The sequence below is a fragment of the Bos grunniens genome, chromosome 5, assembly GCF_055505025.1.
Source record: "Bos grunniens cultivar Pamir isolate PY7600 chromosome 5, Bosgru_T2T1.0, whole genome shotgun sequence".
Lineage (NCBI taxonomy): Eukaryota > Metazoa > Chordata > Mammalia > Artiodactyla > Bovidae > Bos > Bos grunniens.
Genome location: NC_141169.1, coordinates 112,378,960 through 112,399,235, shown reverse-complemented (window position 1 = coordinate 112,399,235; position 20,276 = coordinate 112,378,960). Strand labels below are relative to the sequence as shown.

Here is a 20,276-nt window from a genome sequence, read left to right as displayed (position 1 = left end):
ACCACGGCTTTCAGTACACTGGGCCACCCGGTCAGTGGGGCTTACTTCACCTGCTGCTCAGAGGAGAACACTAAGGCCCAGAGAGGTTGAAGGTCAAAGGGAAAGTCACTCAGTCGTGTCCGATTCTTTGCGACCCCATGGACTGTATGTAGCTGCCAGGCTCCTCTGTCCATGGCATTCTCCAGGCAAGAACACTGGAGTGGGTTGCCATTCCCTTCTCCAGGGGATCTTCCTGACCCAGGGATCGAAACCAGGTCTCCCGCATCAGAGGCAGATTCTTTACCATCTGAGCCATGAGGGAAGCCCCTGAAGGTCAAAGTCCCAGCTACTCAGAGGGAGACTAGCCCCTCGGTCCACAGACCCACCCTCTGCCCCTGGAGCTGTATACCTGCCAATTATTAGCAGCACGTGACACCCCTACATGTGGGACTACCCGCGGAATGCCAGTGTATGAAACAAGCTACCCTATAGCACGACTGGGGGTGGGGTTCCAAGTCCGCCCTCACTGCCCAGGCCTCAGTTTCCTCATCCATAAAATGGGAGATGGAGTGAGGGGAGGGCCATACAGGGCTCCAGCCCCTTCTCTCTCCACCCCTCTCCCCTCCCCTGGTTCTGCCAGGACTGGTGAAGTGTCTGGTCTCTACTCACCACCGGGTCAGGTTGTTCCTGCCCAAATCATGCAGCAGGAAAGGGCCATTTGTCAGGCCTGAGCTCAACCCCAACTCAGTTACTGACACCTCAGCCAGCCTGCGAGGCAACTGTTGTCGTCTCCGGTTTACAGATGAGGAAACTGAGGCTCAGAGAAGGGAACCGCCGTGCTCAGAGTCACCTGGCAAGGCTGTGGCAGAACCACCAAGTCAGACTTCAACCTGCGCTCCCAGTCCCCACCCCCACCCCCGACCTCATCCATCCATCCATTCACTCGTGCACTGCTGCAGGCTCTCCCCAGCGTCGGTCAAAGGCTGGGCTTGTGCTACCCAGGCTGGGCAGTGGTGAGCCAATCATGACATTCTTCCTGCCCTTGAGGAGTGCAGGCTCCACTGGCAAAGCCCATCGTGCAGCTTAACAAACCAGTCGGCAGGTGATAAAAACAGAGGGAAGTTGCAGGTGGTTTGGGCCATAGGGTCAGTGGAGTCTGGAGCAGCTTCCTGGAAGAAGTGACATCTCAAGGAGAGCTCAAAGCCAAGCGGGGAGTGGGTAACATGGGGAAGAGAAGGTGTCCAGGCAGAGGGACCAGCTAGAGCGAGGGAGGGAGGTGGGAGAAATCCCAGTATCGGGTCTGCCCGCTCTGGCCCATAGAGTTACTGGGACTCTCTCGCATAGAGTAACAGGGACTCAGGGCCTGACTTTGACTCCACTTGGGTCAAAAGGAGAAGAGAAAAAAATAGCAACACAACCCTCTGCTTCCCGCCTGGTGCCTGGGAAATCTAATAAAACTGCCAGCTCCTCTCAAGGCCAGATCAAAGGAGAAGGCACCATTTCCATCTGTAATTACATTTGACTCACAAAATGGTCCCGAAAGGGGAGTGGGACCCCAAGAGAGGCCCCCAGAGTGGGAGGGGCTGGGGCCCAGCATCCCAGGCTGAGCCAGGGCCCAGATGCTCTTGAGAGTCACCAATTTCCCAGCCCGCCAAAAGGGAGATGAGAGATGTGGCTGCTGACAGTCTGTGACCGCGGTCACCCCACTTGGGGCCACTTGCCGCACACGCGCCCGCCCACCCACAACTGATGGGAAGCCCGCCGCCCGGCTCTCCCCGAAAGGTCACCTGCTTCCTCCCGTCCTCCCTTGCAACAGCTGTTTCTCTAGTCAAGCACACACCTGTTAATCTTTTTCTAATGGACCATCCATCACTCCTGCGAGCATTTTTCTGGGAGAGAGGCAGTGAGCGGGAGACAAGCAGGTAGACAAACCTAGGCACAGTGAGTGAGAGACCAAGCGGGGAGGCATGTGGAGGGGAACAGGGCAGCCGTCAGAGAGACAGACAGAGGGAGACGCAAAAGACAGATGTATAGACAGACCAATATGGACGCAGGGAGTGAGAAGCTAACGCAGGGTGTGGAGAGACAAGACAAAGAGAGGAAAACAGAGATAAACACAGAATGAAGGACTGCGATCACGACACTGGGTAAGTCAGAGACAGAGCCAGAAAGTGAGAGCTCCGAGGCAGACAGAAGAGACTGCAGAGAGGTGGCTGGAGACGGCAAAGACCCACCCAGGGGAAGGGGAGGTGCGGAAGGGCAGAAAAACCAGGTTACACCAGAGGTGGGAAGATGGAGGGCAGATGAGGGGGCTGCAACCTGGAGGAGAGGCCAGAAGCAGAGGGAGACGGGGGCAGGGGCAGGGCCAGCTCACCCCTGAAGGACGCCAGGCTTGGGAGGGCTGGCTGCAGGGGCAGACAAGGGCCCAGCTGGGCAGGAACCTAAGCTGCCCCCCAGGAACCCCTCAAGCCCAGCATCACCCCCATGACAACAATGCTAGCTGGTGTTAAAAACATCCCCATGTGCCAGGTGGTGCTAAGCACGTTCCATGAATTATTCCATCAAAGCTAAAACATTACCCTATAGTAGCCCCATCTGACAGCCGGAAAACCTGAGACCCAGAGAGGAAAAGTGACTGCCCCTGGCCACAGACAGGCAGCGGAAGAATCAGATCTCACACGCAGGTCTCCTCCCTCTGGCCCAATACCTCCCCATGGTCCAGGTGCCTGCGCCTCCCCTGCCTTTCTGACTTGAGGCTCCAGTTCAGCACAGACTCACTGACCTGCTTACAAGCCTTCCATGCCCTCCCTCCCCCACTGCCCTAAGGATAAAGCCAGTCTCAAGACTCTTCATGAATGGACAGCCCCCGGGCCTCCTGGGCTATCTGCCCTGGCCCATGTGCATATGCACCTTGAGGGCTCAAGAGGGTCTTCCATAGGAATACCTATGTTCCTGGTGCCTGCATTTGTCTCTCCTCTGTCTACCCTCAGGATCCATCTCCAGTGCCACCACCTCCAGGAAGCCTTCCCTGACTGCAGCCCATGTTGGTGTGTCTCTCTCCTAAGCCCCCATAGAGCTGGAATGTCAGGCACTAAGCTATCCCATCTTCCTCTTCCTAGAGTCACCCAGATCTAGGTTGGCAGTGACTTGACAGGACTGCTGAAAAGAATAAAACCTGTTCTGACCCATCCACTGATTTGGAGGCCTTGAATGCTGTCCCCTGGGAGCTAGAGCCAGTGGACATACCCCAGCTGGGGTCAGCCTTGCTCTAGGGAGGGTTTCTGCACCCCTGCCTTGCACTCCATTCAACCTGACCCTCTTTTTCTTTTTTGGCCACACTGCAGCATATGAGACCTTAATTCCCCAAGCAAGGATCGAACCTGCGCCCCCTGCATTGGAAGGCAGAGCCTTAACCACTGGACCACGAGGGAAGCTTCTAATCCTCTTTGTGTCGTCCAACCATTCTCTAGTCTCAGGAAGGCCTTGCCCAGCTCGGGAGGAGTCATGGGCATGGTCAAGAGAGTGCCAGGAGAGGGTGGGGCTGAGACAGCCCCCTCCCAGAAATGGTGCCTCCCCTTCACCTCCTATCAGCCTTCTGGAACCTCCAATTCAACCTCAGCATCTCGGAGCCCAGCGCTGACAGCCGCTCACCATGCCACGCTGGGCAAGCCAGTTCACCTCTCTGAGCCTCAGTTTCCCCACCTGCCCAGTGGGGACAAGACACTTGCCCCGCCTGCCCCAGGGGCTGCCGAGAGGTCATACCAGGAAGAGATATGACAACACAGGAGAGCAGATGACGACGGAGGAATCTGGCTGCCCAAGCCATCCCCACCCACCTGCCTGTCACGTGGACTCCATCCCAGACAATTCTGGGCCCCCTCCCCTCTAGGGCTGCGCCGGATTGGGAGCAGACTTCAGCACCATCTGACCACCTCGTGGGTCACACACAGGCCCCTGCCTGGCTGACTCCTGCTTTTCCCAGCCACCTCCTCCCAGGCCAGTCCCTGCACGGAGTATCCATGACCATGAGAAACCTGGAGACGCTCCTTCGTGATCTTGGCAGCAGTGACCACCTACAGGCCATGGGCACCCCCGTCTCACCTCTCATCTGAGCCCCTGTGACCACACAGGGGTAGCCCCTTCACAGACGGAAAAGGAAAGTGACACCTGACCTCTGTCATGCCCTCGTCACCTTGGCGACCACACCAAGCTCGCCGCCTGCAGGGTGTGCAGCCGGGGCTATATGAGGGACCCCCCAGGATGCCTCCCCTCTGGGTGCCCTCCCCTGCAGGAGACGGACTGCATGTGTTCCTCGGCCTCCACTTCCCGCTCCCAGCTTCTCTCTCTGCCCCTTGGCAGCCCTGGGCCACCTTTCTCTCTACCGGCACCACCTCAGACGGGAGTTGCTCAAAATAGACTCGGGGGCGGATCGCTTCCTGCCAGCACTGTCTGGGATGGGAGCGAGGGGCGTGGAGCAGAGCTGCCCGCGCCCCACGAGCGGGCCCTGCGCAGAGCTCCGCCAAACAATGGCTGCCGCTCCGAGCTGCTTTAAAGAGAATATTTTTAAAAATCTTCCCTCCCCCTCACTTCTTCCTTAATAATTTTTTTAAGCTCCAGACGGTAGCTGGGTAAACTCAGCCCAAGGGTGGTGCAGTGAAAGTTGCTCAGTCGTGTCTGATTCTTTGCGACCCCATGGACTGTCCATGGAATTCTCCAGGCCAGAATACTGGAGTGAGTAGCCTTTCCCTTCTCCAAGGGACCTTCCCAACCCAGGGATCTAACCCAGGTCTCCCGTATTGCAGGCGGATTCTTTACCAGCTGAGCCACAAGGGAAGCCCAAGAATACTGGAGTGGGTAGCCTATCTCTTCTCCAGCAGATCTTCCCGATCCAGGAATTGAACCGGAGTCTCCTGCATTGCAGGCAGATTCTTTACCAACTGAGCTATGAGGGAAACCCCAAGGGTGGTGTAAGGTTCCAACAGAAGTTCACAAACCATTCCTAACTAGTGGGTGTGGACTATGTTGCAGGCTTCTTAACGCACTTGACCCTCCTGGCTGCTCTGGGAGGAGAGGTTCATGTGCCCACTTCCAGATGGGGCTACTGGCTGAAGGAGGCCAAGTGACTTGCCCAAGGTCACCCTCCTGGGCAACAGCAGAACCAAAGGATGAAGCAGTGGGTTTCAGCATTCCAGTGGTAGATGTCAGGTTGAGGGGTGGGGCAGGGGGTGTTAATACCTGCTTTGAGGATGGTGGTGAAAACTCAATACACCAGGCTGGCTCAGGGCCTGGCGCTTAGTAGGAGCCAGGGAGCCAATCCCTATGAGGGAAAGGGCACGAAGTCAGGGCATCTGCTTGTGGACGAAGAGGCCAGGGAGGATCCTGTGAAGGGGCAGAGGGTGCCAGTGAGGGCACCCCAGTGGGGAGACCAAAGGGGGCCTGCAGTACCAAAGAGAAGAGCCCCCCCCACCCCCGCCATCTGAAGGCTGGAGTGTTTGCCCAAAAGGATGCAGCAGAAGGAGAAGGCGGGACAGGCCAGGTGGGGAGACCCTGAGAGGACTCGAGAAGGGACCATGGCCTGGCCTGAGTCTGGGGCTGCAGGGAGAGGGAGAAGCTGGACCCAGAGGTCAGAGCTGCAGCCACTGTGTTGCCTTGGAGGGATGGCTGAGAAGGTGGGAACCAGTGGCACAGTAGCAAACAGGCCTCTGAAAAATAGCCCTGATTTGCAGCGTACGGCAGTTTCTACGAGTAAATACCCCCCACTTCATGGCCAAACCGTTTGGAAGGGTAGGCTTGCAAAATCCTGGAATCTGAGAAAACGGGCTCCTGTGAGCTGGTTCCACAAGCCAGCACAGGGACCGTGCTCAGGCGCTGGTGGGGCGGGACTGTAACAGGCACCCTGGGTGCTGCTCCATCCAGAAGCCAGACCAACCCCCCGCAGCACCCGTTCACTGCAGCGCCGTCCCTGGGGACACTGGGCCAGGCAAAGGCCAGCAGACTAGACCCGAGGTGAGGGGGTCCGGGCTGCCAGTCTCACCAACTTTACCCTTGCAGAAAGCCTCCCCACTGGCCCTCCCCAGAGACCCTCGTAATTAAGCTGGAATGGCTGGCAAACGGGCAGCTCCGAGCAGAGTGTGGTGGCAGCCCCAGGGGCCGCATTTAAGTAAATTGAATGGAGCCTGTGCCTGGTGAGCTAATGAAGAGGGAAATGAGAGTGGGGCCCACCCTGGGGTGCTGTGGGCGGGTGGGACGGCCCCACAGAAAGAGGACCACTGGGAAGCCAAGGGGGTGTTGAAACCCTATGGGGGATGAAATCTGACCTCAGCTGGCTATGGGATCTTGGGTCAGTAACATCCCCTCCCTGGGCCTCAAGCCTCCCCCTCTGGCTCCTAGATAGAGTTCCTTACACAGCTGGGGTGCAGGTTAAGGGAGAGACCCCACCTAGCAGCTGGGGAACAGTGGGAGCCCGAAAATGATGTTTTTCCAAAAGGAGCCAGGGCTGGACTGACTTGTCCAGGCTGTCAGCCAAGTGTGAGCTATGGAGACATCTGTGCTAACCCCCTAGCCCTCTGTCCTGTGCCCCCATAAATACCCTCCGGTACCACACATCCTCCCTATGTTCCTGCCACCTTCCAGTAGCCATCCCTGCCCCCATGGGCAGCTACCCCCCCCTCTTTGAGGACCCTTTCTCTGAACTTGCTGCTGCTGCTGCTAAGTCACTTCAGTCGTGTCCAACTGTGTGACCCCAGAGACGGCAGCTCATCAGGTTCCCCCATCCCTGGGATTCTCCAGGCAAGAACACTGGAGTGGGTTGCCATTTCCTTCTCCAATGCATGAAAGTGAAAAATGAAAGTGAAGTCGTTCAGTCGTGTCTGACTTGCCTCACCTCTAAACCCTGGGCAGTACCCCTGGCGGCCCAGGGGACCTGGGACCCACCATTTAACTCCGTCAACACAGTCTCTGTCCCCCATGCCTCCAGAGCTGAAGACAGAAGAAGCCACGAGTTCAGCCAAGAAGGGAGACAGGGGCAGCAGGGCAACCCCAGAGGGGTCCTCAGTGCCGTGGGGCTACAGTGGAAGGGAAGAAGAAGTTGGGGTGGGGGTCAGGGATAGAAGGACGCCCCACCTGCTGAAGGTGTGTCATGGGTAGAGCACAAGGGGCTTTGACCGTCAGTGAAAAGGTCTGCATTTTGTGCCGAGGGCGACGGAGGCTGTGGAAGTTTGGGGCCAGGGCGCTCCCAGCTTCTGGAAAGACCACTCCAGGGGTTTTGGAGAGAAGAGACAGGAAGGCTCGGGTGCAGAGGTGAGGAATGGAAGTCAGGATTCAGCGGGGACTGGCTGGGGATGGGCTGTGGGTGAGCTGGTGTCCACACTGAGAGGGACAGGAAGTGCTCCCCCTGGCTCTGACCCCAGGTCGCCATTCGATCACTCATCCACCCTGAGCTCTGCCTCCTCCGTGCCTCGCCCTGGGCTGGGCACTGAGGTCACGTGGCTGAACGGGACCCAGAACAGGGGAGACAGACACACAGCAGGTGTGTGCCAGCACATGTGTGCCACACACATGCCAGCCCGCCCCATGCCCGCCCCGCCCCGCTCCCCACTGGCCTGCTGATGGTGCTCGATGCCCATGCTGACAGTGTTGACCAGAATAGCCATCATGATGCCCCGGTTGAAGTATTTGCTGTCCACGATGCCCCGCAGCTTGGCTCGCGTCTCCCGCCACACGTCTTCGCACAGCCGAGCCGCCCCATCGGCCGGCCCCTCCTCGTCCTCCTTCCCCAGCTCCAAGGAGGCCCCGTCCTCGCTGGTCCGGGCCACATCCGCGCCGACTTCATCCTCGCTGCCCCCTGCGTCCCCGGAGCCCGAGCCCTCCTGGCCCGAGTCACTGCTGCTGCCCTGGCCTGAGGGCCGCCGGTCGCTCTCGTGCTGGCAGCGGGGGCAGCTGGCAGGGTCGGAGGCCAGCATGGCAGAGATGGGCTGCACCAGCGTGTGGGGCGTCGGGTCCAGGGGGCTGTGTCGGGGGCATAACTCTGGAAAGGAAGCAGGGGTCAGGGTCGGGGCCTCGGGTCATGCAGGAAGCAGTCCCCACCTGCAGTGGGTCTGGCATAACCTGGGTCACCACCCGCGTGAGCCCACAGGGTCTGCCTGGAACCCACCAGCGCTGCTTGGAGGCCGACGGCTGGTGGTTCCTGGGGAAATGCGCTTCCCCTTCTCGGCTTTCCTGGCACCCAAAGCAAAGCAGGGACCAGAAGCACCCACCCCACAGAGCTGTAGGGTGGGTTCTATTGGTTAAGACGCAGATGAGCCCTGAGGAGTGTCCTTGCTCCATCACTTCCTGACCTGTGGCCCCCCAAGATTAGTCACCAAAAGACCCTTCAGGTACCCCAGCCTGTCCCCACTGTTTTGCTTCATAGCATCATGGAGCCTGGAAAACGGCTGAAAAGGCCGGTGTGGAGGGTAGACACCCCTCAGAGGAAGCCAAGGTGGCCTCAATGTTCCTCAATTTTCCTGGGGTCTATCGCATCCAGGGAAGAAGGAAGCAGGAGCCCTGGGCAAAGGAAAGTCTTCATTCTAGAAGCACCTCTCCCCGTCCCCAGGCTCCCCTCCACACAGCTGAGTCGAGGTGGGCCCTGGGGAGCGGGCAGGAGGTCCCCACACGTGGCAGGGGCAGGAGCTGTCATCCCAGGGCTGTCCCCGGAGAGGTGAGGAGCTCGGCCAGTATTGGATCCAAGTTCTATGATCCGTGAACCATTTCAAAGAGGCGTCAGAGAGGCTCCGTTTGGGTGGTTTGGTTCCTTCTTTATATTTGTCTATGTTTTCCTAGAATAAACGGGTTTTGCTTGTGTAACAAAAAATATATAACATTAAAGGGGAAGAAAAGCCTGAAATGTCTACCCTTCATTTCCACGCTTGCTACCAAATACCTCTGGATGAGGCTCTCTGACTCACTCATCCTCTAGACCAGTGGGGCTGCCAGGGGTGGGCCCACCTCAGCATTGGAGGTCAGAGAAGAGCACTTCCCAGCCCAGCTGTGCATGGGGTTGACCCCCTAAGGCTTGTTTCCCAAGGAAGGGAGGAGTTGGGGGAGGCACAGAGGCCCAGGGCAGGGGACAACCTCCCTCCAGAGGCCTTCTAAGGGCTTCTCTCCACGCAATTTCTCGGGAGAGAGTGGTGGGTGACAGCAGGAAGTCCCCAAGTGGTAAACACCCTCCCCGCATCATCCAGGAACACAGGGTGCCAGCCTTGCCCAGACCCCCGCTCCCCCGACCACGTGCTGGGCCAGCCCACGGGCCACCTGGAGCCTCCTCCAAGACCACGCCTGGATGGCTGGCACTCGGGGATGGGTGGGCGGCCGCCCTGAGGATGAATTCTCCAGCTTGTCTCTGAGCATCTCAGATTCCCAGAACATGAGAGCTGCAGGAGCGAGGCTTGGGGTGGCTGACTCCACAGGGCCTGGCCTCATCCTCACGCCATGGATGGAGACCAGAGGGCCGCAGAGGAGCCAGGCCAGCCAGCATCACAGCTGCCGCTGCTCTGGGGTACAGTCCTGAGGCCAGCTGCCTTCCTCACTGGCACCAACTGGGGGGTAGGGCTGGGCCTGGGCTGGGGCTCACCTCCCGTGGCTCCTTCGCCTCCTCTTACCGGAGAGGTTCACGTCCCCCTGGGTGGTGGGGGGCGGGGAGCGGCAGAGCCTGTAACTCTGATGTCCCTAACACACTGTGTGACCTTGGGTGACTCCTTTCATCCCTCTAGACCTTAGTATTCCCATCTGAACACGGGAGCCGATATTACTCTGTTCCCTTCTTAAGACTGTTTTCTAGAACAGATGAGAAAATGAATGGAAAACCCTTTGAAGCCTAAGGGGCTAACTCTCTGGAACCGTCTACAGTTGAGCAAGAGAAATGATCCCAAGGCAGGAGCAGATCACAGTGTGTGAGGTGCCCAACATGCCTGCTCAGGTGTGCGAGCAGGCAGGCAGGTAGCAGCAGGAAGCCATGGGCGGGGTCGGGGAGGGGAGATGGTCTGCAGCGGAAAGGGATTTTATAGTTTCATAAAACTAAGGAAAACTATAAAGGAAACTAAGGAAAACTATAAAGAAAGCTGAACGCCTAAGAACTGATGCTTAGGAGATCCAACCAGTCCATCCTAAAGGAAATCAGTCCTGAATATTCATCGGAAGGACTGATGCTGAAGCTGAAACTCCAATACTTTGGCCATCTGATTAGAAGAACTGACTTATTTGAAAAGACTCTGATGCTGGGAAAGGTTGAAGGCTGGAGGAGAAGGGGACGACAGAGGATAAGATGGTTGGATGGCATCACCAACTACTTGGACATGAGTTTGAACAAGCTCCGGGAGTTGGTGATGGACAGGGAGGCCTGGCGTGCTGCAGTCCATGGGGTCTCGAAGAGTCAGACATGACTGAGCGACTGAACTGAAAACTAAGGACAGATACTTCAGTACTTTGGCCACCCGATGCAAAGAGCTGACTCATTGGAAAGACCCTGATGCTGGGAAAGATTGAAGGAAGGAGGAGAAGGGGATGACAGAGGATGAGATGGTTGGAGGGCATCACTGACTCAAAGGACATGATTTTGAGCAAACTCCGGGAGATAGTGAAGGACAGGGAAACCTGGTGTGCTGCAGTCCACGGGGTTGCGAAGAGTCAGACACGACTGAGCTGCAGAACAACAAAGGACAGATAACTGTTCATTGTTTTGTGCAGGGAGCCACGGTAGAGCCTGAGTCCTGTGCACACACGGGGTCAGAAGGGAATTCCTCCAGGGTGGGGCTAGGCCTCCCCAAGTCCAGGGCCAGGCCAGGCCAGCCCAGGCCCCAGCAGGTGATCGGGAAAGGAGACAGGCAACTGAGAGTGTGGACTGCAGCTCCCGGGGAAGGCCCAGGTTCTGAACTAGATGGACACCTCTGCTTGTGCTGGAGAGACAGGCCACGTTTTCAAACTGCCGCGTCTGAGTCCCCAGCTGGAGACACACCAGGCCTGGGTGGAGCACCCTGGAGGCCCCGCGACTTACTGTAGTGCCTGGGCTCCTTGGCGCGGGGCCCGGGTGTGGCAGATCCGGGCATCCCCGCAGCCTGGCGCCGGCTCCGCAGGGCCTGGTAGAGGCCCAGGGCCCGGCGCTTGGCCTTGCGCAGGATGTGGCAGACGTACTGGAAGATCTCCTCATAGCAGTCGCCGGGCTCGGCGTAGCTGGCCACCGTGCTGGAGGACAGGTAGCGCTGCCGCTGCTCCAGCATCAGCCGGTGCTCCCGCTGCTTGGTCTCCGAGAACTGGGTCGCTATGACAACGAGGCACAGGTTGATCATGAAGAAGGAGCCCACCTGTGACCAACGGGAGGAGAGGACAGGGACAGAGGGGATGGTGGGGTGAGAGGGGGTGGGGGTGAGGGGGAGGGGCCGCAGGACAGTGGGAGAGGGAGAAGGAGAGACGGGGCGGGAGAGGGAGCGGTGGAGACGAGGGATGGAGGCAGGGCGAAGAGCAGAGGGGATGCAGAGGCAGAAAGAGGACCAGGGGAAGGGGTGGGGCAGATCCCGGACATGAAACAGGCAGAGAGACGGCCAGAGACAGTGGGATGCAGAGAGAAAGGTAAGGAGAGACGCCGAGGGAGGGTGAGACAGGCTCAGAGAGGACAGAGGTGGAGGGTGTGGGAGGCACGGAGAAGGGGGCGGGTGGGGACGGGGAGAGAGAGGAGGGGGCAGGGTGTGGAGGGCCCAGAGAGACGGAGAGGCACGGGCACAGATAGGAACAAGAAAAGATCACTGAGGCCTGGCTCCCAGAGGAGGCTGAGGTCCAGGACAGGGGTGGCCCGGACAGCCCCCCAGAAGGCTGCTTCCCTGAAGCCTGCTTCCAAGCCCACCCGCTTCAGACCCCTAGGTCCTGACCACAGCTGCCCTCCCACCTGGGACATTGACACTGAGGCAGGGGAGGGAGGCAGAGACCCCGCAGGCTCTGCTAGCCCTGAAACCCACTCCAGCCCTGCCCTCGCTATGGCCTTGACTTGGGCCCTAGTTAGGCCCGCAGATCCCACTAGAGAGGCTTGCTTTAGAAAGCATTTCCTTGTGTGCTTGGACTGGGTGGTAGGGAAAGGTTAGGAGTTCTGCTACCTCAAGTCCTCAGGCCCCACTCCAGGGGCCCCCAGAGCCAGAAGGGCCCTTCCCGCCGCAGTTTCCAGAGTCAGGTCCTCCCAGACACGTGCTGAGCCTTGGACCAGACTCAGCTGCAGTGAGAGAGGCAATGGCGTTGCACCCTCCTCCAGGTTGCCCACCAGAAGGTTCCTGCAGGCAACAGTCGGTCGCTCATCCCCTCTTCCTTCCTCTCCCTGACAGCACGGCTGGGAGCTGGGGTTCTGGAGATGAGGTGTGAGGGTTGTAGGGGGCTTCCTGGCCCAGAAGACTCTGGGAAAATCCCCTGCTTCTAAAGTAAGAAGATGCCTCACTCGTTTGCTCTCTGTATTTCCGGGAAACGGGCTCCGCAGGCCCATGTGAGGGGCACGGACCCCGCCCGCTGGGACCTCACACTTGGCGGCCTCTGCCCAGCCTGCCTCTGCAGCCGCTGTCCCTGGGTGACCAGACAGCGCCCCATTTCCCCCCTGGACCTCCATTTTCCCCATCTGTCAAATGGAGGGCTCAGACGAGCTCAGGACTTATCCGGCCAGAAGGAGCACAGGGGACCTGGGTCTCAGGGATGAGAACCCTCACTGGCTGCATGGTCCAAGCCAAGCGCCTCGCCTCTCTGAGGGTCAGGGTGCACACCTGAGAAATGGGCAGGTGACCCGGCCTGGCCAGGGCTGTGAAGGTCAAAGGACAGAATGGTCGCTCAGGCGCTGTTCGCTACCCTCTTCCTAGCACCTGGCCAACCCAGCACCCCGGCCTCCTGCCAGCCACCCTTTTCCCTGAGATGGGGTCACCACCTGGGGCCCAATGATTGCAGCAACAATAGCAGCGGGACTCATTTACTGAGCAAGTACTGCGTGCCAGGAGCTGTGCAGGCGGCAGGCCCTGTCTCCTCTAACCCTCCCAGGGCCCGTGAACCAGATGTCGCCACTGTTCCTCACTTCACCATGAGCTTGGGAGCCAAGGGGCTTGCCCAGAATCATGCTGAAAGGTGCCACCCCCAGACCCTGTCCTAACTCCATCAGGAGAAGCAGATGAAGCATCTGGCCGCTTCTCGCTGGATCTCAAGGCTCCCCTCGCCACCCCAGTGCTTCAGAGTCCGCCCCACTGCAGGATTCTGTCTGGGTTCAAGGTCTCCACAAGGCGCCCCCTGCCCAGAAAGGCGCTTCCTCTGGCTCTTCCCCCTCCAGCTTTTAAGCTTTGATTCCGGCATCACCTCCTCCAGGAAACCTCTCACTTCCCCATCCCTTCTCCAGGCTGGACAAGAAGCCTCCTTTGGACTCCCTTAGCCTCTTGGGCTTCCTTTTGAGGCAGCTCCTAAGATGCGACTGGTCCCTGATGCTGCAGCCTGTTTCCCAGTGAGACTGTGAGCTCCCAGAGGGCAGGGCAGGCCAGATCCACTGCTCGATACCCAGCACTTGGGGCCTGGCACAGTGCAGGCTTCCCTGAAAGTGCTGGGGAATGAACGAACCAGTGGATGGGTAGGGATGCTGAACAAAGCCTGGGATCTTCTTTTATCGGCACTGTTTCCTTATGGAAGGCATTCTAGCACCCTCAGGAAGGCATTCCAGCACCCCCAGGAAGGCACTGAAGCTAAGCCAGCACTGGGTGTGTCTCAGCTTAGTTTGTCCTGAATCCCCAGGTCAAAGTCCCAGCAGCCCAGGAGGGGGTGCAGCGCTAAGCGCACCCTCTCCTAACACCAGGGAGCCAGACAACCCAGCCCTACAGCAGGGAGCCAGCAGTGACTTTCCTGGGAGTGAATCACCTTGACATTTGAGGACTGTGTTGTGGCTGAGACTGTCAGGCATGACAGAGTGGATGAGCTCTAAGCTTAGAGGAGACTGTGGTGGGGGTAGAGGGGTTGTGTTGGGGGCCAGAGTGAGGTACTCCGCCCATGGCAAAGGTCATGAGGAAGGAGGCTCGACATACGCAAAGGCGGGATCGAACCTCAGGAGTCCCCCTGGAACTCCTCGAGCATCTACCCCCATTACCAGAGCCTGCCTACTTTACTACTTTGTGCTCTTACCTACACCTCTGACTTTACGGGGGGCTGTCCCCCACCACCTCTTTCGGAGAAGGAGTTAACCTAGAGCTCCAGTCAATAAAAACTCTTGGGTGTGACAAGAGTGTTTTAACCTACAAACTCCTCTGAAGGTTCTCTAGCCTGCCTGACAGGCTCGTCCAGCCACATGTGATTGCTCACAGCCTCCCAACCGTGAGAGGCACAAGATGCTTTAAACCCTCTAAAAACAGGTTCTTTAGAGAAGTTAGAAAACTATTAGTATAAGTATAATGGGCTGATTAGAAATTGTGTTGGTGAAGGGTTTTTCATTTGTTGAGCCAACGTTTGTTGCTAAGTCTCCACATCCCCTGCCCTTACACACATTAATGAATATATAGAATTAACCTTTGATATTAATCACGTTAGACCTTAGGCTAAGTAAATTCTTTCCTTAACTAAAACCCACTACACCCTCACCCTGTAGGAATGTAACTTTATTTGGGTGGCGTCTGTTTTGAGAATAATCAGCCCTGGAGAAATAAGTGTCCTGATTGACTGACCGCTGTCACAAGGAGAGGGTCGTAAATTGTCAGCAGGCCCCCCTGGCCAGAAGATGATGTAACACCCCTAAGACCTCTGTATACATTTGTGTGAAGCACCTGACTTTAATACAAGTCAGGACTGCTGTCCCCACGTGACTTTTGTATAACATCTCAGTGTATAAAAACAGACTCTGGAAAATAAAGAATTGGGATCAGTTTCTCAAAATACTGGTCTCCCCATGTCGCTCTCTCTCTCACTCTGGTTGAGTCTCCATCTGGAGCGCGGAACCCACCATGCTTACTAATTATGCCTGGGCTTCTAAGAACCGACCGGGGAGGCCTCAGTGTCTCCTCTCCTTCGGGAGAACGGAAGGACGCCTGTGGCCTACGTAAGTGGTGCAAACTTCTTGTCTTGAAGTTTTATTGGTCTCCCGCGTAAACCAAGCTACTCAGCCTCTTTTCTCCACTGAATTTTCCTACTGAGCTATCCTTATTCTATTACTCTTTATATCTTTAATTAATATCTAATTGAAGCTATTGTATCCTGATCCTCGCCTATGCCGTCTCTCCTTCGAATACCCTGGATCAGCCGGGGCTGGTCCCCGGCAGGGTTGGTCAGCAGAGGAGCCCTCTCTGGGGGTAGAGAGAGCCCCCCTTCACCTCCAAGTCTCCCCCACAAGGAAGAGATGCCCGAGAGGCGTGGGTCCCTCCAAGAATTCCAAGGAGCTCCAGGAGCCCACACCCAGGCTCAGTCTCCCCTCCAGACCCTGCCTGGGAAGCCACCCCAGCCTTCAGTTTCACAGCGTCTCATCTTCCCGCCCCAGGAAACAAGGGAGATGCTGGAGCTCTTGAGAAGCTTTATCTGGGGGCTGCATCCCTGCTATGGTCATAAAAGAATGTATTCCCAGAGACTGCAAGGCAGAGAAACTTGAGTGCTGGGTGGACTTCAATGCCCAGAAATGAGAAACAAAGGCAATCAGAAGTGATGGATGCCTCCAGCAGCCACCCCCAACGAGACCCTTCAATCACCCATGGCTTGGGTGCATTTAAAAACTGCCCCTCCTGCTCTCTCCCACTCAGCTCTGTGGGCTCGGAGGGTCTCCCTGGGGACTCCCAAAGACTCTCTGGTCCCCTGGCCTGTGGGTCCTGGAGCTTGCCTGGAGAGCACCAGCTCCCTTGACACTTACTATGATGAGCAGGATAAAATAGATGAAGTTGTAGAAGGAGTGAGCATCCATCACATAGTACATGATCTCCACCCAGCCTTCCAGAGTGATCACCTGCAGCCGGAACAGAGCAGGAGAGACAGGCTGAGCTGGCCGAGCCTCTGGAAAGGCAGGCAGCAAAACGAGTGCCCCAGACAGAGGTCCCCCAGCACCTGGGCACTACACGTGTTCTCTCTTATACTTCTCCCGAGGGCTCCACTGGGCAGGCATCCTCATCCCCAACATGCAGGTGAGGAACTGAGGTCCAGAGGGATCAGGACACTTGTCCAATGTCACATAGCCAGCAAGGAGTGGATAGTGGACTTTTAACCTGGTCCCTCTCGCTCCAGAGCTCCCTACCTTTCAGTCTTCCACAGCAAAGCAGAAGGACTGGAGGAAGCAGGTGGCCGGGAGTGGGTCTGGGTTGCAACTCCAGCTCACCCCCTGGGCCACTCACTCTTTGAGCCTCAGCTGCTTCTTCAGTGCATGGGATTAACAGAGCCCGCCCGGCAGGGCTGGGGGTGCAGCTCGGCTGAGCCAGGGACAGTGGCTGTGCTGAGCTTGGTGTGACTCTGTCCCCCATGCACTTCCCCAGAGAGGAAAAGCAGAGCAGTCTTGGGCAAGACGAACACTGGATCCTTCCCAGCACTGCGGTCTTGTTGGCTTCTGGGCAATTGCACAGAGCAATTCCCCTTCTTGGGGCCGGAAGGTCTCCAAACACAGATGCTGGGCTATGATCACATCACACCTTCGGCTCTGAATTCTATGATTCTGATGCTCCCCAGAGCAAAGCTCGCAGAGCAGCCCTCTCAGCGGCTTCTCAGCCACCACACTCTGCGCCTGCCCCATCCTTCCTTCCAACCACAGCAGAAAAGTAACCCTGACCGAGCACTCACCGCACGCTGGGCTCTGCTCACATCGTCTGGTTTATTCTTCTCAGCCACTCAAGGTTGGGGGGCAGGGGGAGGGAGCTGTTATAACCCCCATTTTTTTAATTAAAAAAATTTTTTTTTGATGTGGACTATTTTTAAAGTCTTTATTGAACCTGTTGCAATATTACTTCCATTTTAGTTTTTTGGCTGCAAGGCATGTGGAATCTTAGCTCCCCGACCAGGGAATGAACCTGCATCCCCTGCATGGGAAGGTGAAAATCTTAACCACTGGACCGCCAGGGAAGTTCCAGCCCCATTTTTAGAGATAAGCAAATTGAGGCACAGAGACTTCAGGCGATACACCCGAGGGCCTACAGTCCTTTCTCCAAACCTCAGTTGCTCTGTCTGGAACATGGGCATGATACTGCCTGTCGTGCCTGCAGGTCAGGCAGACTTCAGTGACACAGGTGGCAAGCGTCTAGCACAGAGTGCCGGGTGAAGCTGCTCCCCCAACCCCTGCCCACCCCCAGCCCCCAGCACAGGGGCCGGTGCCAAGCCCGAGGGCCTCACCTGGAAAATGACGATCCAGGCATAGCCGATGTTGTCAAAGTTGATGGCGCCCTTGTGGGGGTTGGCGCTGCCCGTGCGGCACACGTTGTAGTAGCGGTTCCAGTTGACGCAGAGCCCACTGGCGTTGAGGTCCTGGCGGCCCGCCCCGAAGTCGTAGACGTCGTCCTTGGACAGGCAGCACTCGCGGCCCTGCTCCTTGAGCGGAGGGATCTCGTGGCAGCCCATGATGCCGTTGTCCCCCGACAGGGAGCAGATGAAGGGCATCTCGTCGTCCTCCTCCGGCTGGTAGTAGGGGGGCAGAGCCACGTCCCCTTGTCTGCGCAGGTGACGGTGCAGAAAAGAGGAGAAGGGGAGGGGTCACCGCCACGCAGCATGGCAGGACTGGAACCACCAGCCGTCATCGCTTCAAGGCCTTCATACCCGCTGTTCCGCCGCCTGGGACGCCTTTCTCCACCTCTGGCATCGTCACAAAAACTCCCACCTCCTCACTGAGGGGCGTTCCAGGGTCCCCGCTCCTCAGGGAGCCTGAGGCCCTGCACAAACTCCATTATTGCTCTTGGGGAAAATGCACCCAACTTCCCTGCGATCCCGGAGCTCTTTCAGGGCGAGGACTGGGTCTCAGCACCCCTAGTGCCTGCACACTGTCTGCTCGGCACAGATCAGGTGCTCAATATACAAATGCTGAATTTTACCGGTTCAACGAATCAAGGTAAGATACCTTCCTGTCCCACCCTGTCCCATCTCTGTGACCTTGGGCTGGTCAATTCCCCTCTCTGGATCTCAATTTCTTCATCTGTAAAACAGAGATAGCGATCCCTGCCCTACCCATCCTATGGAGCTAATCTGTGACTCATGGCAATCCCAATGAAAATTCCAACATGCTTTTGTCTATGAAACCTGGCCAGATGGTTCTAGGATTTATATAAATGGGAGACTAGTCTAGACAATTTTTTAAAAGAATAAAGATGAGTGGAGTACAGCCCTACAAGAGGTCAAAATGTACACTGTGGTATTGCACAGGAACAGAAAGATTCGTGGAGCACCACAGAACACAGGCACAAACCCAGGCATAAGAGAGAACTTGGTGTATTACAGAGAAGCCTCTTCAGACCCATGGAGAACAGAAGGCCTAGGCAATCAATGGTGTTAAGACATCTGCTATCCATTTGGAAAACAATAAAGTTAGATCCCTACCTCACACCACATACAAAAATAAACCTATGGAAGACATGGTATTGAAAGGAAAAAAGAACATCTATTATCTCCTCAATTGTTTGTATTGATCGCACACTGAAAATAAATAACATTTTGGACATACTAGGTTAAGTAAAATATATCATAAAATTTTAAATAATAAAATCCTGGTGAATAAAAAAGCATAAGTGCAACAAAAGTAACCACAAAAACTTTACAAGAAAATATGAGGTATTTTTGTTAACTCAGGATAGGTAAGACCTTCTTATATACGACACATAAAATCCAAAATCTATAAGGAAAAAGGTTGACAGGATTGAGTGTATACAAAATTTCTGAGACAAATAATAGTATACAAACAACAAATTGCAATAAAGCAGAAGTAGGCAAACTTTTTCCATAAAGAGACAAATAGAAAGTTTTTTTTCTTTCTGAAAACCACATGGTCTCCGTCCCAACCATGCAACTCTGCCACTGTAACATGAAAACCCTCACAGAAAACAGATAAACAAGTGGGCATGGCTGTGTTCCAACAAAACTTTATTCACAAAAACAGGCCAGAGTTTGCCATCCCCTGTGATAAAGTATTTGAAACACATAAAACAAATACAATATAATCATCTAAAACATATTAAAATCTCTTATAACTCGATAAGAAAAAGAATCCACTAGGGAAATAAAGGACGAAAGAATGGAAAATTCACAGAAGAAATCAAAATGACCAACATACAGGAAGAGATGCTCACTTCACTAATAACAGGAATATGCAAACAAAAATTACAGTGAGATCACTTTACATCCATCCAAACAGCAAACATTTCAGGGTTGATAATATTGAGTGTGGGGGTGAGTGTAAACAGACACGCTCATACACTAGCAGTGGGAGTTTAAATTGACACAACCCTTCTAGAGGGCACTTTGGCAACATCCATCAACAATTAACATGTGGACATATGACCCAAATACATATGGTCCCCCAGTGGTAATAAAGGCACTCTGACAATTCAATGGAGAAAGGATGGACTTCTCCAGCAGCAGCGCTGGGACAACTGGTCATCCACATGAAAAATGAATCTTGACCCCAAACGCATGCCATACTAAAAATGACTTGAAATGGAATACACACCTAAATGTGAAAGACACAAACAAGAAAGCTTCTAAAAGAAAACACTGGAGGACAGTTCATAACCTTGGGTTAGAAAAAGATTTCTTACACTGCATACAAAAAATAATACTAGAAAAGTAATTGATAATCTGGTCCTCATTATAACTGGGGAGCTTCTGTTTATCAATCAAACGATACCATTAAGAAAGTGAAAACTGCAAAAAGACAAAAAGAAAATTAGAAAAGAAAAAATACAGAAGTACAAAAAAAACCTTTAAAAAGAAATTAAAATGGAAGAAGAAAAAACAAAATTAAGAAAAATTTTAAAGGGGGAGAAAAGAGTGAAAACATAAAATTCAAACTGGAATCAAATATATGATATATGTCATAAATACATATATATCCACTGAAGGACTCAAATCCAGAATATAAAGAACTGCTACAAATTTATAAGAAAAATAAAGGCAATTCAATTTTAAAATGGCAAAAACCACACAGGCACTTCACATGAAGATATACCAATGGCTGATAAACACACAGAGAAGTGCCTATCACCACTAGCCATCAGGAAAATTCAAATTAAGTTGCAAATTAAAACCACAATAAGGCGCCACTGCACTCTCACTAGAATGGTAAAAATTAAAGGACTGACAATTCCAAACATCGGCATAGAATGTGG

At 55.1% G+C, this 20,276-nt stretch overlaps 1 protein-coding gene and 1 long non-coding RNA gene across 2 annotated transcripts in view; one reads left to right on the top strand and one right to left on the bottom strand.

The window, feature by feature from the left end:
* Window positions 1-20,276, bottom strand: part of CACNA1I (calcium voltage-gated channel subunit alpha1 I) — a 116,490-nt gene that overhangs the window by 34,112 nt on the left and 62,102 nt on the right. The window contains exons 6-9 of the mRNA XM_086402931.1: window positions 17,299-17,614; window positions 15,839-15,931; window positions 11,009-11,315; window positions 7,581-8,005 (exon numbers count right to left, since the gene is read on the bottom strand). Of these exons, the coding sequence (XP_086259057.1) occupies window positions 7,581-8,005; window positions 11,009-11,315; window positions 15,839-15,931; window positions 17,299-17,614 (1,141 nt within the window). The remainder of the gene's footprint in view (window positions 1-7,580; window positions 8,006-11,008; window positions 11,316-15,838; window positions 15,932-17,298; window positions 17,615-20,276) is intronic.
* Window positions 1,826-4,562, top strand: LOC147373110 (uncharacterized). The gene is made up of 2 exons (XR_015164528.1): window positions 1,826-2,126; window positions 3,324-4,562. It is a non-coding gene; the product is annotated as an uncharacterized LOC147373110 (long non-coding RNA).